The sequence below is a fragment of the Myxine glutinosa genome, chromosome 7, assembly GCF_964187855.1.
Source record: "Myxine glutinosa chromosome 7, kmMyxGlut1.1, whole genome shotgun sequence".
In the NCBI taxonomy this organism is placed as follows: Eukaryota; Metazoa; Chordata; class Myxini; order Myxiniformes; family Myxinidae; genus Myxine; species Myxine glutinosa.
The window spans coordinates 15,279,691-15,297,677 of NC_136267.1; the positions used below are offsets into that span (position 1 = coordinate 15,279,691).

General features: G+C 44.5%; 1 protein-coding gene across 6 annotated transcripts in view; it reads left to right on the plus strand.

The window, feature by feature from the left end:
- Positions 1–17,987, plus strand: part of CEP164 (centrosomal protein 164) — a 105,092-nt gene that overhangs the window by 45,851 nt on the left and 41,254 nt on the right. For 5 of the 6 annotated variants that reach the window (XR_013624016.1, XM_068121811.2, XM_068121809.2 and 2 more), the window contains 2 exons: positions 5,509–7,029; positions 9,035–9,139. Coding sequence is in view for 5 of the 6 variants with exons in the window: in XM_068121811.2 (XP_067977912.2) it covers positions 5,509–7,029; positions 9,035–9,139 (1,626 nt within the window). In the remaining variant the exon portion in view is untranslated. The remainder of the gene's footprint in view (positions 1–5,508; positions 7,030–9,034; positions 9,140–17,987) is intronic. The other variant, XM_068121812.2, reaches the window with a different exon arrangement.

The following is a 17,987-nucleotide window of genomic DNA, read 5'->3' on the forward strand; positions in this document are numbered from 1 at the left end:
CCCTACCTGAGTGGCTGGAAGGGTCATGTTATTATCCTCTGTGGGGTATATCGATTACAGTAGACCTAAGCTCTGGTCCGTTGGTCTGTGGTGGATGCGATAACCATATAATGCCTCATGAACGTTGGGTTTCCTCCAAATTTCCTTCAGTTTAGTGTTAAACAGCAGTAGCGACTGTTTAAAAAGGTAATTATACTTGATTGTGGTTCATATACATTTTTTACTTCTGCTAGTTGTTCCCTACAAAACGCTATGATAAGCTATTTATAGATATTAATATAGCATTTGTCCAAGGAGGAAACGCCTCTTGGGGAGGTGGGGGGGGGGGGGGGGGGGGGGGGGAGGGAGGGTGGGTATTATTAGTATTAATATTATTCTGCAATAACATTAATTTTATGCTATTACCATTATTGTTGTTATTACAAGTGGCCTTGGAAAAACACCATGATTAGCTATCTTAACATGGATATACACCCTAGCGCAAATTATGCCCAAGACTGAAACCACCTTGGGAAGGGAGGGGTGGGGGCAAATGAAGTCCCTCCAACCTCCATCATGTGACTCTTAGTCCTCCTGTCAAGTTTAGTTGAGACTGAATAAGTAATGACCGAATGTATCATGGTCAGACAGACAGACGGACAGCCAGACACCAAATTGTGTATTTCAGTATGATTATACTCCCTTTGCAACCCACTTTCTTCCCATTCGTGTGCGTCTCTGTCTCTCTGTCTGTGTAATGATGATGAACCAAGGATATCTTTGAAGTAGGGTGCCTGGCTTTTGGTTGTCCAGTCAGCATTTAATTTCTAACATAACAGGTCCAAATGAGAATAGCACTGAACCAAAAATGAACCAAAAACCTGAACCAAAATCTAATCAGCTTGTTCTTGTCAATGATCCAACTCATCCACCTGGTTTTGTTAAACCCATCCACAACCTTTTGAAATATCATGCTATGCATCGTTTTTTATCTCATCTCTCAATGGTGAAGAATCCCTTTAAAAATATGCACAGTGATGGCTTCACGGTTCAGTTGGCTGATTTAAGATCTTAGGGTCTTGAGTTTGAGCCCCTGTCGTGCCGTTAAAATAACACCAGGTGGGTTGACTCAGCTTGACATTGTTCTGAGGTTGGCAAAATGAATACCAGCTGACTGGTAACAGGGCACTGCATCGGCGGCACAGCCTCACTTCTAGAAAAATGACGCAACAGCAACCACAGGCTGCAAATGAAACAACAATGACAACAACTTTAAAAAAGTCTTATATCCGGATGTGGTTCTTCACCAAAATTAAATAAATTTGTTCTTGTCATACGCCCAACCTGTCCACCAAGTTTAATCCGAATCCATCCGTCACCTTTTGAGATCTCCTACTCACAGACAAACAAACTGACAGACCTGGGTGTGAAAAATAACCTTCTTCCACCTTCGGTGACGGAGGTAACAAATTGTATTGGGTGGGGTCGCTTCAAAGGTTCTACTGAGCATGCAGACTTTTTGGAATGGGCATCAGGTTGAATGCCTTGTCTGCTGGCAATTTTTTGTGGACATTAAAGATCCCATGTGGGACTGCACTAGTAACATGTTTTTACAGCGTAGCCCATCGGGCAAAGCCGTCTAGAACAGTGTTTGTCCGTCTGTATGTATGTATGTATGTATGTATGTATGTATGTATATATGTATGTATGTATGTCCCCTCAAACGTATACCAATCAGAGCTGAGGATCTGGTCACATGACACGGTGATGTGATTACGTCTGATGTCATTACGGCAGTGCAGTGGCTGACTCTCCACACACCGCCATTTTGATTTATATGCCGTTCATGCCGAACAAATCGTCAAACCTGTCATATATCACAATCGCCATGCTCGACCTTTACGTTTTTCATTCAGTGTGAAACGCAAACAAACCGATTGTTAAAATGACCATCAAATATTGAAAACTTAGGCGTTTCGTCTCTTCCAACAAAACGGTAGTATAGGCCTTAGGCGTTATGCCTCATCTTCAGACCGCTTTGGACAAATTAAGCCCAGGGTGTTGATACAGTAGTGTATCGTTTCAGTAGTATCATTTTCATAATAATAATATAGTAAATATAACCATAACACTTTAATCCCAATGTCATGATTACAACGTTAATGGATTGAAGCGGTGTATGGTTCATGAATCAGTGATGAGCGGTGTTCGGCACTAATATTAATAATCGCAGAAGTAAGGAATTGGCCTCGGTTTTTTAATGGTAATATCATTTTCGAAATATAACGTTAATATTATTGTAAATCTAATCGTAACACTAATCTGGAAATTAAAATATATCATCTTCTACATATTAAAGTAGCGGCAGTTTTGTGTCCGTCTCCGTTATGTCATTACGTCTATCATCTATGATGTCATTACGACGGCTGACTCCACCGACCGACATTTTAATTTATTAGTGCACCCGCTCACTACTCACTATGGGAGCTGCAGAAAGGGTCATTCCTCTTTGGGGTATATAGATTACAGTCAATCTATGGTCGGGTCTCAAGAACATTGGGTGTGTGTTCATTTACCGAGTCCGAGTTTCTTGTGGAGAGATCGCCAAGTGGTTTAGGCATTCGAGCAAGCACTCCATTCTAAACCGTTAAGGAACGACTGGCTTGGCAAGCGCTAGCTAGCTGCTTGGTAAATGAGCACATCTCCAACCATTGTGGGGTATATAGATTACAGTAGATCTTCACTCAGTACTGTAAGTAAAACTTACCTCACGGATGTTGGGATTCCTCCAAATTTCTTTGTTTAATGTTATAAACAGCATTAGCGACTGTATAAAAAGGTAATCATATGTGTTTGTGGTTTATAAATTTTACAAGCCCGGCTACGCCGTTGTTAGACTTTTGGTCTTGTTTTTTCAGAAGCATATTTTGAATTGGAAAACCAGGGCAACTTTCTCAAATTTGGTTTTCCAGCACCATTCCAAGAACTAGAAATGTTGAACTATTGCTGTGATATTGAACTTTTAAACCATTTTTAAACTCCAAAATTCCATATAACAACAAAAATATGGTCTTGTACTTGTTTAGTGCTCACAGATAACCACCTTTAGAGGCCATTTTTCCCCGCAAAGCGGGGGTTGGCCTTTTTCGGGAACCGTGGTTGTTGTTGTTTTTTGGTCCCCTTTTTGAAGCAATGTTTTACGGCCGGATGCCCTTCCTGACGCCAACCCTTTTTGCCGCCTTTTAACGACAAGCAGGGAATTACCAGTGAACTGGTACTCAATTAGCCGACCTCGGAAGGATGAACAGGCTGAGTCAACCCCCCTGGCGTTAATTAAGCGATCGATCGGGATTCGAACCCAGGATCCTAGGATCCTAAGCCGGCACCCTAGCCGCTAGCCCAACACCAGGGCTCACAGATGATGGTAAGAAATAAAATAAGCAAGACAACGACATGAGGGAAGAATGTATTTTTACCTCCGCCACCAAATGTGGATGGAGGTTATGTTTTCACCCTTGTTTGTCCGTTTGTCCGTCTGTCCGTTTGTTAACAAAATATCTGTAAAAGTTGTGGAAGGATTCGGACAAAATTTGGCAGAGATGTAGCATAAGTGACACCGACGAAATGATTAGATTTTTGGCGAAGATCCGGATTCGGATCTGGCTACTAGGATTTTAAAAAGTGATTCTTCACCATTGGGAGATCGGGCCAAAATGATACATAGCAGGATATCTCAAAAAGTTATGGATGGATTTGGACGAAACTTGTTGGACAGGTTGTGTGTGTGATAATAAGAATCGATTCAATTTTGGTGAAGATCCGGATCTGGATCCAGCTAGTAGAATGTTTAAGTGATTCTTCACCATTGAGTGATATGGTCAACCAGGCGGATGTATGCTCTCTACTGAGTGCCGTTCTAGTTTTACATGAAATACAAGGTCATTAGATGACTATGGACAAATTGACACCATGTTTGTGGCTTAAACCTATTATTATTATTATCTATATAATAATACCATAAGGACTCGACTTTGTTATCCCTTTTACGCCGCACCCAGTGACCCGATGCCCACGGCACTAATGGATTTACGATCTACGAACCGCGCTCTTTGTTTATCACGTACAGACATACTCGAAAAATCTGAATTAGCCGACGTTGGGGCCCAAAAGCATCCGATTAACTGCCGATACAACGCCATCTTACGACGCCATCGTATTGGCGTCTGCTGGGCAAAGGCGAAGCGAGCCGTCCGCTGATTGGACAGTCGAGTGGTGTGAACATGGGTGGTGTGAACCAAATGGTCTTTTTATTCCCTTGAACATTTTAAATTAGGATATATAAGGAACGTCTTTATCGTCATTTTAATAAAGTTAAATGGAGTGACGTTGCGATACTCGGGGTGCGTTGCATAAATCCTCGTAACTCAGAGAGGTGTAGCAGGTGGCGAGACGTAAGGAAGCTTAAAGATAACGAGCTGAAACAGACGAACGATATGTCAATCCCTTTCTACACCGAACGGCAATAAAAGTATGAGAGCGGGAAGGCATGCCCTGAGCACTTCGAGCAGAGAGGACTGATTGGACTTAACTTAAAGAGAAAAAATTGGAGCTTAACGGAAGAAGAAGATCCCATGAACGCTCCCCTATGCCATCCATAATGGTACACTCTATCCATACACCACATCCTCCCTTCCGTGGATGTTCCACGGGTTTCGGCTAGTTATTATTATTACCTATAAATTACCTATAAATATTACCTATTATTATTACCTATAAATACCACAGATCTCTCGATGTCCCTGCTCTCAAATGTTGTGTTTGTGTCCTTCCCCCTCTCTCCCCATCTTGTCTACCGCTCCCCTTATTTTGTGTTTTATGTGTCGGTTTGACTTTCTGTGTGATTAATGTTAGCTCTTTCACGAGCCTCGATCTTGTATACAAAAAAAACCAAAAAACCAAAAAAAAACTCAAGTCTCGTAGCATCAAAGACGAATGCTCACATGGCAATGTCATGCAGGCCATTCTAACAATGTAAGAGTTTGACATTTAAACACTGTTTGACAATTTAAAGTACAATCCATGGATTATAAAGTTGTTCTTGCTTCAGATTGAGGATAATCCTTTTTCCTTTGGATTATTTTATGTGTGAAGTGGTCTTTCATTTACCTTTTTGACTTGAGACATGAAGTAATGTAATGCTGGGATTTTGAATACTCTTATCACTTTCTACAGTATGAGCTGTTTGAACAAATACCATCATCTATTCATTTAGCCTCTAGGTCTCTGGGATGTCCGTGATATGTTTGCAGAAACAGTTTTTGAGAATGTATAAATACAGCAGTCTGGGGTTTATTTGTCATTGAATGATCCAATATTGTGTTGGTTTTAATGAAAATTTGACCTGAGTCTGGGCTGTAAATACTCATCACCTGACAATGTACTCCTTATGTGTTTACTGATGATCATTGGAACTTCCAATTCATTATCGGTATCAATTGTTTCTAATCATTATATAATTTGCTTTTTCAGGGTTCCCGATATACAAAATGCAAAGAGAGAGGAGAAGAAAAGGAAGAAAAAGCAGAGATCACATTGAATACGGAAATGAATGACGATGAAGAAAGAAATATTTTGTCATTGAAAGATGAGATTTCCTGGAGTAATGAACTAACGGGGTTGACAAATTTTCAAGAGAATCTACTGCTAGGAGATATATCACTAATGAAGCTCAGGTACCAAGAGTGTGAGCTTGAAGAGATGACACAAATTGAGAAAGAATGTGAGGAGATGGAGAATGAAGAAAGCGAACATGCAGAGAGGGAGCAAAAGGATAAGGAACGTGTTGAGATGGAGCTAAAGGAGAGGGAGTGTACAGAGCAAGAGCACACAGTGAAGCTGATTGCACAGAAAGAGTATGAGGAGAGGGAGCATGGAGAAAGGAAGTGTGCTGAGAAAGACCGTGTAGAGAGGGAACAAAAGGAAAAGGAATGTGTGGAGAGGGAGCAAAAGGAAAGAGAGCGTGCAGCGAGGGAGCAACGGGAAAGAAAGCGAGCAGAGAAGGAGCAATGGGAAAGAGAGCGAGCAGAGAGGGAGAAAAAGGAAAGAGAGCATGCTGAGAGGGAGCAAAAAGAAAGAGAACGTGCCGAGAGGAAGCAAAAAGAAAGAGAGCATGCAGAGAGAGAGCAAAAGGAAAGAGAGCGTACAGAGAGGGAGCAAAAAGAAAGAGAGTGTGCCGAGAGGGAGCAAAAGGAAAGAGAGCGTGCAGAGAGAGAGCAAAAGGAAAGAGAGCGTGCCGAGAGGGAGCAAAAGGAAAGAGAGCGTGCCGAGAGGGTGCAAAAGGAAAGAGAGCGTGCAGAGAGAGAGCAAAAGGAAAGTGAGTGTGCAGAGAGGGAGCAAAAGGAAAGAGAGTGTGCAGAGAGGAAGCAAAAGGAAAGAGAGTGTGCAGAGAGGAAGCAAAAGGAAAGAGAGCATGCAGAGAGGGAGCAAAAGGAAAGGGAGCATGCAGAGAGGGAGCTAAAGGAAAGAGAGTGTGCAGAAAGAGAGCAAAAGGAAAGAGAGTGTGCAGAAATGGAGCAAAAGGAAAGAGAGTGTGCACAAATGGAGCAAAAGGAAAGAGAGTGTGTAGAAATGGAGCAAAAGGAAAGGGAGCATACAGAGAGGGAGCAAAAGGAAAGAGAGTGTGCAGAAAGGGAGCAACAAGAAAGAGAGTGTTTAGAGAGGGGGCAAAAGGAGAGGGGGAATAAGGAGAGGGAGCAAAAATGGGCTGTGTATAAGGAGAATGATGCGGAGAGGGATCATGCAGAGACAGAGCAACAAGAGGGGGAAGAAAGAGAGAGGGAATGTTCAGAGAAAGAGTGCAAAGATATTCCAGAAAAAGAGAGGGAGCATACAGAAATGAAGCAAAAGGAAGATAAACAAAATGAAAGTGAGGAAATGCTGAACAAAGAACTGGAGAGGAAAACCGTTAACATTGAACGGCTAAGCAAAATAAAAACACGGCAAGAGGTTGCGGAAGCTTTAGAAGCTGGTCATGTGATAAAACAGCATGTGGTGAGTATAATAACTTGTCTCCTACTCATATACTGTGTCACATCCTTCTTATCTAATTGGTATTGTTGCGTGGATGTGGAGGGGGGAGGGGTGCATCAATAGCTAGACTGTGGTAAGTGTAACATGGTCTATCGTGCGTTTCGAGGAGGTTAAATTGCCATGTATTCGGGACCTGTCAGAGTAAGTCATCTTGTTACACGTGACACTGAGGAGGCAGCAATATGTAATTGATAAACGAGATAGTCAGATTAATATTGTATGCGTAAATACTTCTTGTTTGCTTCCAGCGTAGAGGTAAACACATGAATGAGTCTCAGACTGACTGCTCCTTGAGGGAGGCCATCCTCCGGGTTGTCCCACCCATGGGGCGGCCCTAATAAAATATACGTCCATCCCCTCTTCTGGGGTTTCACAGCATACTACGCCACCATGGCTTGTATACACTGGCCAGACAAATTATGATTGGTTGTTTTAAAGCACATAGCGCTTTCCTATGTGCCTTTTTGTTGCCAGAAGTTTTCACCTGGCCCCGCTCGCAAACAAAAGGTGTTTACACATACAATATTACTCTGAGTATCCTGTCTATAAATCACATACACTGCCTCCTCAGTATCACGTGTAACAAGTGGTACGGAGTCCTCTACAATCTCCTGGTCCCGGTAACCTCCGAACCCCGAGAGGAACCCCGGCAGAAAAACATGTTACCCTGTGTTGAAAATCAATAGTGAAACCACACCAATGATTATAAATGAACAAACTTGTATTATAAATCACACACAGGTAATACGGTACAGCAAATGGCCATTAAGAGTGCACTCTATATATCTCTTATATACAGTCAGGTCACTCACGGCACGGTCAGCGAGTGCAACGACACTCCTCAATGTCTCTATGACTTTTCCCAAGGCGAATGGGATTCACTCCAGCGGTCGATGGAACGAAATCCGGTCGAAGCCCGAATCTCGCTCTCCAGTCGATCTCCGAAGCGTGTACAGTGGGCAAGGGTGCTCTTCCCGCCAAACTGTACAACGGCGCCCTCCAGAGGCGCACCTTCACCGCTCCCTCAGCAAACCGCAACGTAATTGGAGACGAAGCGGTCGCACACACCCATCCCCAGCAGATGGTAGGATGTTGGGGGTGAAGATGACACGAAGCAAACCTTCACAGGTGTCCGACGCACGGGGTGCAAGATGGCCGACGGCTCTGGCTTGAGCCGATGCAACGAGACGAGGATTCGTTGGAATCTCAGCGCCCCAAATCTGTCTACGCAGATTTCTCCACTCCAGCGAATATTCTTATCGCCGGATGTCCCTTCCAGGAACTCAAAATCCTCTCGCGGCTGTCGGGAAACCTTGCTCGTTCCGGAGCGCTGACGTCATGCGTCTTCTCCGACTTTGCTCGCGCCGCTTCTTCCTCTTCACCTCATTGTCTTCTCGTTCGGCTTCCTGTATCATTTGAAGTTAACCTTTTTAACTTTTAATACCTGTTCATAAACAATAAACCTTAGGAAGACAATTATAGTACGTAGAATCCGAAATCTTTCAAGTGGAGGAAAACCACAATAACGGAAGTTACGAATCCGTAACACAAGACGACTTGCTCTGATAGGTACCTGATACATGGCAGTCTAACCTACTTGAAACACATGGACCATGTTACACTTAAAACAGTCTAGCTATGGATCCCCAATCCCTTCGACGTTACGGTATTTTAACTCATGTGCCAGGTTATGAGCAGCATCCGGTTCAATGTATATTTTAAATATTATATTGCTCAATTCATATCTCTTATAAAGAATCATTTTCTGGTTTGTCTTATCTCTCATAAAGAATCATTGATGCTGATAAATATTGGATAAGGTGAACAAGTTTTCAGTAAAACATCCAGGTTTTTAATATGGTTCTAATTTTACCCTTGAACGCCGAACCACTTGCCATTGAGAGTCTGCTTTCCTGTACATGCACGGCACAAAAAGCCTTACTCTCCTTTTCATCTCAAAATGCAGGATCTCATCCATACAACATCAGACGAAGAGGAGAGAGAGAATGGAGTGCACATAGATATGAGCTCCTTTTCACATAGTCATCAGTTGCAATCCTATGAGAGACAGGTAAGACAAAATGGCAGGATTTTCAGATTACTTAGTCAGATTCCTGCACAAGCCCCCTAAAGCAAACTGTGAGGGTGGTTCTAATGAAAGTTGCACTTTCACACTCTTTACAGAAACTCATGTGCCGTGTAATTATTATTAGTCCTCTACCGGTGTACACCGGAGGGGACTATAGGTTTGCACGCCGTCCCTTCGTCTGTCAGTCCGTCACGCAAAGAACAGTTTTCCGGACTTTTTTCTAAACGCTTAATGCTAATGATTTCAAACTTGGCACATGGTTTCCTCATGATAAGTTACAGATCAAGTTCGAACTTCACGACGTTTCGATCATTTTTGACAAAGTTATGGCACTTTGAACTTTGGGAATTCTGATAATTCTGATCATCCTTAACTCAGTGCCATTTTAAGTTTTAATTTCCTTTAAAAAAGGTTTTCTCTGCAATAATAGGACCGATTGAGATCAAATTTTCACCGTAGGGGGGACTCGGTCTGTAGAGTATTTTAATGGTAATTATGACGTCACAGGTCACGTGGTTTGGCCGCCATATTGTTTTTGGTGAAGACACGAAAACCCCTTTTTCTCTGCAACGGCTGAACAGATCGAGGCCACACTTTGCAGGCTTAATCGCATAAACATGACGAACAAAAAAGTCAGCGAGCATGACTTCATGCGTCACATGGTTTCAGAGTTATGACGTTTATAAGCATGAATCTTTAAAACCGAGCTCCTCCCTCATTTTTGATCCAATCAAGGGGAAACTTCACAGATCTGTTCAGCATGTCAGTCTACTAAAATGTCCTTTTGGAATTTGCGATCGGGCACGTGGTTTGGCAGATATCGTTAATTAAAGGAAAAAAAAAAAAAATGGATATCTCTTGAATCGATTGTACCTCAGACCGTGAGTTGGTAATTATATAAGTCACAAAGTGCAATACGTGCAGGCTGCTCCACAGAGTGACCATGCGGGCTTATCAACGAGGCGAGGCGTGACACACATGTGTCTCAGCATACCTCAGATTAAGTTTGAAAACCAGCATCAACCGTGCATAAATTTGCATATTCGATCATTTTTGACAAAGTTATGGCACTTTGAACTTTGGTAGGGGACATGTATTGCAGCGCAATACTCAGAATGCTTGTTTGCACTATTTCACTCGAATGCATGTGACGTTTCTCCATGACACAGGCTTCTTATCAGACACATCAGGTGCTCTGGCATCCTCATTTCTCTCAGCATAATCCACATCTATTCATGATCAACACACTTGAGTGCTTTGCTATAATCACACTAAAATACGCGATTTGGTGTCTGCGATACATTTAGTCGTTACTTATGCAATCTCAACCAAACTTGACAGGAGGCCTAAAGGTCACACAATGGAGGTTGTAGCGACCTCACTTCATGAAGTCTTATATTCTATGTTGAATGTTCTTTAGTAATATCTCGCTACCACATGAAATCAAGGCAATAATTTGGTTAATGTACATTCTCTTGCATCTCCTTTCAAAGGAGATTGGAGAGTTGAGAGGAGTTTTAGAGAGAGATGGGAAGAAATAGAGTTTTAGAAGCATTAAACTTAACTTGATTATATTTGCCCCACTGGGAAATCTTGCCCAAATCAGAATTTAAAGAGGTGGTTGTGATAAAAGAAGATGTAGATCAATTGAGGGAGGATGTGGCAGATGGGAAAACCATGGTGGAATGTAATGTCGAGTCATCAGCATATGAGTGTATTTGGTTATTTGTAGAAGAAAGAAGATCGTTGATAAAATGAAGGAAGAGTGTTGGAGACAGGACAGAACCCTGAGGGACACCGCTGTTGATAGGGAAGGAGGAAGATGATGAACAATTACAGAGATAGAGCGGTCGGAAAGAAAGCTCGATATGAGAGAGCAGAGTGAAGGAGGAAAGCCGAAAGAGGGAAGCTTGGATATCAGACCCCGATGCCAAACTCTGTCAAAGGCTTTTGAGCTATCAAGGCCTTCAACAAAGGATTCAATAAAGTCTCTCCGAGAAGAGGCCCAGACATTTGTAATGTAAGAAAGGATATCACCGGTAGAGCTTGCCTTGTGAAAGCCATATTGATGGTCAGATAGAAGACTGTGAGATTCAAGATGCTTGAGGAAATGGGAATTGAGAAGATATTCAAGGACTTTGGAAATAGTAGAAGCTAGAGCAATAGGACGGAAGTTGGAAGGGTTTGAACGATCACCCTTCTTTAAAATAGGCTGCACTAAGGCATGTTTCCAGGAAAGAGGAAAAGTTTGGGTTTTTAAACAAAAACGAAACAAACGAGCAAGCACGGGTGCAAGTTCTGAAGCACACTCCTTCGAGACACGAGGAGGAATGCCATCTTGTCCATACGTCTTTCTTGTGGCCAGATAGAGGAGTACATTTTGACTGCATGGAAAGAGATTATAGGGAGAGGCGTAGGATTGGTAAGGGGTGTATCAGAGGGAGATGGAGTGTTCGAGTCATCCAGTGTGGAATTAGAGGAGAAAAGAGAACCAAAAAGGGTTGTTTTATCAGTCAGAGAGACAGCAATAGTATCATCGGAACGGAAAAGCGAAGGAAAGGTAGCGTGACAGAAGTTGTTGGAGATACTTTTACCTAATGACCAGAAATATCTATTAGTGGAAGAAGATGAGAGGTTGACACATTTATTTTTGATAAAGAAATGCTTCGCCTCACGAATAACATGTTTGCATTGATTTCTATCAGATATGAAAACTGGATGTGAGTCGGAGGAAGCAGAGTTTTTCCATGTCCGATATGCTGCATCTCGTGCACGAATGGCTGCGGAACAGGAATTATTGAACCAAGAGTTGGTAGGAGAGCTAGATGTGAAAAAGAAGGGGATATAAGCCTCCATTCCTGCAACAATAACCTCAGCTATACGTTCAGCAGATATAGAGGCATTGGCCGAGGAGAGGCAGTCGTCTTTCCAGGGAAAATCAGAAAAGAAGTGTCGTAAACCAGTCCAATCAGCGCTATTGAAATGCCAATACTGGTGTTTAGTCGGAGGAGAAGGGGTGGTGGTAAGTAAAGTGATGTTCACACGATTGTGGTCAGAAGAACCAATTGGAGGTGAAATTGTGTAGCTGTAACGCAACGGATTAGAGGTGAAGAACAAATCCAAAGTATTGGAAGAGTGGTCATGACGATCTGGGATATGGGTAGGGTGGGTGATAATTTGTTCCAAATAATTGAGAATGGAAAATGTAAGAGCTTCTACTCCACCAACATCCATGTGGGAAGATTTCAACCACTCCCTGTGGTGCACATTGAAGTCTCCTAAATAGAGGAATTCTGCTTACTCTCATTTTGTCACCTGCTCAAGTTGGCCAGGTAAATTCCCTGTTCAGGAGAGTTGGTGTACTGCCCTACCAGGACCCCTCATCACTGCTACGTGCATTTTCTCAATTGCCTCTGGTTTTGAGACAATGTGTCATGTTGTGTCATGCACTGTACCTATACTTCAGAATTAATTTGCATAACTGTGAATAGTATTTGCAGATGGAGCTTCGTTTGTACGGAATTGACGTTTGAATGCTCGCTGAACTTGAACAATTGAGTCGCTTGCAAAGAACTCCACAATGGCAGAGCTTTCTTTTGTAATCCAACGATCCATTCTCCACAGTCTCGGACCCTAATGTGAAAGGAAAAATATGACTATGATCACTTCTGTGTATTAACGTCCTGGTATGAAAACATTTTCATGCCTCTGAGACAGTGAGACACCCTGTATATGTGGGACAAAGACATGATTAATACACCTTTTAAGAAATTATATTTTACTTTTACCTACACCTTTGCAATTCTTTACAATTGATTGCACCATTGTCTCTATATTAGGCCAAGTAGAAAAATATTAGTTTCTCGTCCGAGCTTTTCAAAAAATAAGTAGGAGGGGATGGGGCACCTTGCTATTGGATCTTTTCCAGATTTTAATATATTTTTTCCAAGATGGCCGTCACATAGTAAAGTCTACCAGACCAAAGACTATCACTACCCTACCACCAACATGCCATATACCTTTAAAAATGACGTTGGTCATATACCCGATATGTCAACATCTACTGCAGCAGTGGCACTGTCTGTTGCACTGGGTGCTTGTACATACTGAACTGGTACTACATATGAAGATGATGATAACGATGGTGTGAGCCATCATTTTCGATGAATCTCCTCCCTTCATTGGTGTGCTCACTAAGCATTGCGTGTTTTGGACCTAAGCATTGTACCCACAGCTTCTACCACAAACATCGCAGGTCTTTGTGGAGATCGACGTTAGCAGGTTTTTCTTTCTTGCCTCCGCTGCTTCTCGATAGCAAGTCTCCCACATTCAAAGTGGTCCAGGGCAGGCCTGCTTCTGGTCAAGTGGCATCGTTTGGATCACAGAAGGACAGATCGGTCTCATTGTGCTAGAATTGATCAGTTAGATAACAGTTCTCGACCAGTTGTGTGTGCATGACAACATTATCAACATGGATGGATATCAGAGACTTTTTCACCAAATCAGCCTTGAAGCGACTAAGGTTCAATTTATTGTTTTTTGTCATGTAGCAAACCACAGCTGAATTATTAAAAAGACCAGCACCAGTACCCCTAAAATGTGTGTGTGTGTGTGTGTGTGTGTGTGTGTGTGTGTGTGTGTGTGTGTGTGTGTGTGTGTGTGTGTGTGTGCGTGTGTTTGTGTGTGTTTTTTCGTTCAGTATCGAGGGTAATTTTTTTGTCATAAATTGTCCAATCGTCCCCCACCCCTCTACCCTCCCAAATCGTGCAAATAAATCTCCACCGCTGCTCAGGGAGCCTTTGTTTTGTGCTCCCGCTGTGCCGGGAACGAATGAGGTGTGATTATAACAGCGCAGTGATTTCTGATAAATACTTCGCGAAGTCCCGTGCTCGTGGCGTCTCTCTGCGTGTCTCTCTCGGCGTTTCCGTGTCGGCGCCCGCTCTGTCACACAGCGTGTCCGGGTGGATGTGCGTCGTTCTATCAACATTTATAGTTGCTGCATGCTTAGTGCAGAATGAACAATCGAAGGACCAGGTGCGTTTCTTCTCACGATGGCTTGGTCGGTGCACGAAGAGCGTGAGGACTAGTTGTGTGTGTGTTGCGGAGCGCGGCGGCGCAAAGGTGTACTCACACGATTGCAAGCCACGTTGGAGCTGCAACTTTTGCCAGTAGAGCAGGACTCATATGGCAGGTCGGGCAAATACTTGTGTGTCGGGAAGAGCGTGAGGAAGCCTTTTGAGCACCTTATTATACTGAGGAAGAGGATTATTCGGAATCCTAGAGGATTATTCGGGCCACTCGATGTGGAGACGGAATCCAAGTGCTGTCGTGGTCATCGTAGCACGCCCCTAAGTCACAGACACCGGCTAACAAGTTCCCCTGGTTGGAAAACCGGAAAAGTCCTTATAAACTTAATAATCATTTTCAACTTAATTCATACGTCCATGGGATAGGGTGTCACTCAACTGCATCAGAGTCCACTGTATCTGCGATCTGTTTTTAAAATTCCCTTTAGATGATGGACCCAGCTTGCGTATATCATATTTCCCTCAGGAAATTGACTCATTGTTACCCGGGTACTTTTGTTAGTACATATATATATATATATATATATATATATATATATATTGTTACAGACACGACTTTGATGTTAAGGTGGGCCGAGCGGAATGGCCGTCGTGTCCGCACAAATTACCCGATTGTACCCGAACGTTGACGAAGCCGCGCCACGCTGGCTCAATAAGGAAAAAGAAGACACCCGGCTGGGTTATAATGACAGACACCAATGTTTCGATTCTCAATTATATTCGTAAGGAAAGGTTAGATTACAGGGGCTAGAGGTATATCACAGGAAGACAGGCACTTAGACACACTCTTATATTAACCCCGGACAGACGACAGGTAAACGGGACAACGGCTGACTCACACGGGGTTTGATGGCAAGGAAAGGCAAGTAGCGATGGCTCAAGGTGCACTCTTGGCTCAAAGCAGGGTACAGTCCGGTCCAAAGATGCGGGGAGGTCACAGCGCTCGGAGGGGACGTTCTTTCTCAGGCGGGTCTTTCTCTCTCAGCGATCGCAGGCAACGTTCTTTCTCAGGCGGGGCGCATCTGACTCAGCGCTCGCAGGTACCTCTTTCTCCAGCTGGGGGCGCATCTCTCCTCACTTCCGGTAAGTCGCCACGTATATCCGGCGGGGAGTGACATGCCCTCGGCTCGCTAGCGCCGCCCCAGATGGAATCGGTCCGCCCTTCTGATTGGGTGCGGGGGGTTACCAGGCTCCGCCCTTGAGGAGGAGCTGACAGCCAGCCCCTCCGTGGTAACCCCGTGGAGCGCGTGGTCAATGGCGCTAATCGAGCCGGTGTGAGGACGCATCCTCCCCCGCGCCGCCGCCATCTCCTCTGTTGTTGTTGTAATTGTTGGGGAAGAAGATAGAAGGAGGTATGGGAAAGGTCCTAAACTCACTACTGATGCCATATAATCACATTCTGGTGCAACGAAGAGTCAGAATTAATGGAAACGAGTCCTTAACTGACATAGATTAAGAATAACTAGGAAGACGTCCTATAGTTGTCTACGTGTGTTGCGGTGGGACCTGGGCACGACATTTAATGGGGGAATAAGGGGAAGGTCGGCTCTACAGAGTGTTATTTACATGCAATGGGACTAGGGAATGGGGGATTGGGGATAGTTGGGGAGTATTGGGGAAAATAGGGGAATATTTACAAGCGGATATGGAGGCCAAATTCCATATTCGCAACATTGCACCCTTCTCTACCCTCGGGGCGTCCCGACCCGATAAATTTTTACCTACTTTAGTGTGGCACGCAATGTAGTTCCCTCTACTATTAACTCTACCCTGAGTGCGACAGTTTTACAGATATTCACAAATGAGTAAATATGTCCCCCTGCGACGTTGCACCCTTCTCCTCACAGAAACACACCCACAGGATAACCGAATCGGAAAGAATTCGCAAACTAAACATACAGCCGGTAGGGAGCATTATTTACACGACTACGCTGCTATTTACACGACGATCCAGGACCTGTTTTTGGAGGAACACATGCAGATGTTATGCATAGAGAGAGCGCGCTTGCCAACATCGATACACCAACCCACGAGTGCTCTGTGGCCGACGGCCTTTAATAACGTGCAGAGCACCCTTCCCGAGCATCAAAAGCACCACCCCACCACCAATCGGTGCAGTCACCATTGTTCATTGGAATAAAAATAAATTCGACAACCCCTAACCCTGCAGGTGTCTCTTGCTCTTCTTGTGGTGCACTTGGTGTTAACTAAAAGTGGTTCACCTGTATGGCATAGGTGCCACGTTGACCCATAGGTCCATCCCCGGGTGGTGCTTGGCCGCAAACGAACTGCGGTCCATTGTGGGTGGCCACAAACATTGCGGTCCATATGGTGTATCGATCCCGGCAGCAAACAGCGAAAGTGCAGGCCCACAACTGCGCAGCCAGCACCTCTCTCTCCTCTCTCTCTACCCCAAAGCCAGATCCTCGGAGGTGGGAGACAAAAGAAGCAGACAAGTGAGTAAGGTGGTAAGGGCGCAAAAGTGCACGCAATGTAAGGTGATGCACACTGGGGGCACATGGGAACCAGGTGAGACAGGTACGTTCCTATCGTACGCCCCCCCCCACCAGGTAACCTACATGGCCCCTCCCTTACCCCTTACTGTATCCACACAACACAACACTACCCATAAACATCTACTTTACAAATCAACAAACATCCCTACTGTCTTCCCCGTTCCTCCCATATACCAAATTCGTCTTCTCTCCCTCCTAACCAATCAAATTTGCCATTTTCAACTCTCATCAAAATTTGCCATCTCCAACTCAACATCATAATTTGCCATTACCAATTCATCATCAGTCCCTCCTAGGGAGGGAGAGATGGAATCACCCCAATGTCTCATCCACGTCGTGATGCGTCTCACAAATCCACACAGCGATTCATCTCCTGCAACAAAACAAACAAAACACAGGTGTGGAGTCATCATCATCACCACAGGTAAGTGGCTGCGTATGGTGCGACAGGTTCATCAATCCTAACTATTTCCTAAATGACTTTAACAACTTTACACTACCCCGGGGTCTTTCTCCGGCCAAACCATTGGCCCTCTTACACTATGGGTTCTAAAAACCAATTCCCATTGGCCAAACTGTGGTGCTTTTCAATTTGGGGTCTCACTCCCCCGATTCATCTCCCGGTGCCCTCGCACAATTTCTGGGCTGCGGCGTGTACCTCTCCCAGTGGGTCTACCCACCTGCACACCTCCACCACTGCAGTTGCCTCCGAGCTTACCTGCTCCTTACCCTAACCTAACTACCTGGGGAAGGCCCTCTTGCACTCTCCCCACTCGGTGCCCTCTCTGGCACTGGGCTACCCGGGTCCGTCCTCCGGATCCTCGGGCCCCATCCACAACTCTACCGGCTCCCAGAGCCCACCTGCGGCCTCACCTGGCCGACATCCTCACAGTGGTGGAGTGCCCAACCAACTACACACACTAACAGGCTACACGCCCAGCCATTTCCACAACACTAATGCACCCATCCACAACACCATTCTGCAACCGCACCACAAATGCCAATATCCAACCACAATTTACCTGTACCCTCTACCTAACACTTACACTACCCGCCCCGGCTATCCGTGATGGGGGTCCACTCTTCCCCCATTCACACCTTCGCACCATGCACACCACTCCGTACCACTTACTCCAACTCTCTCCACACACCTGTACTTGCACACCTGTGCTCTCACACCTGGTGCCACCCGCACCCTTCTCTCCCCAAGCGCATTCGCGCTGATCC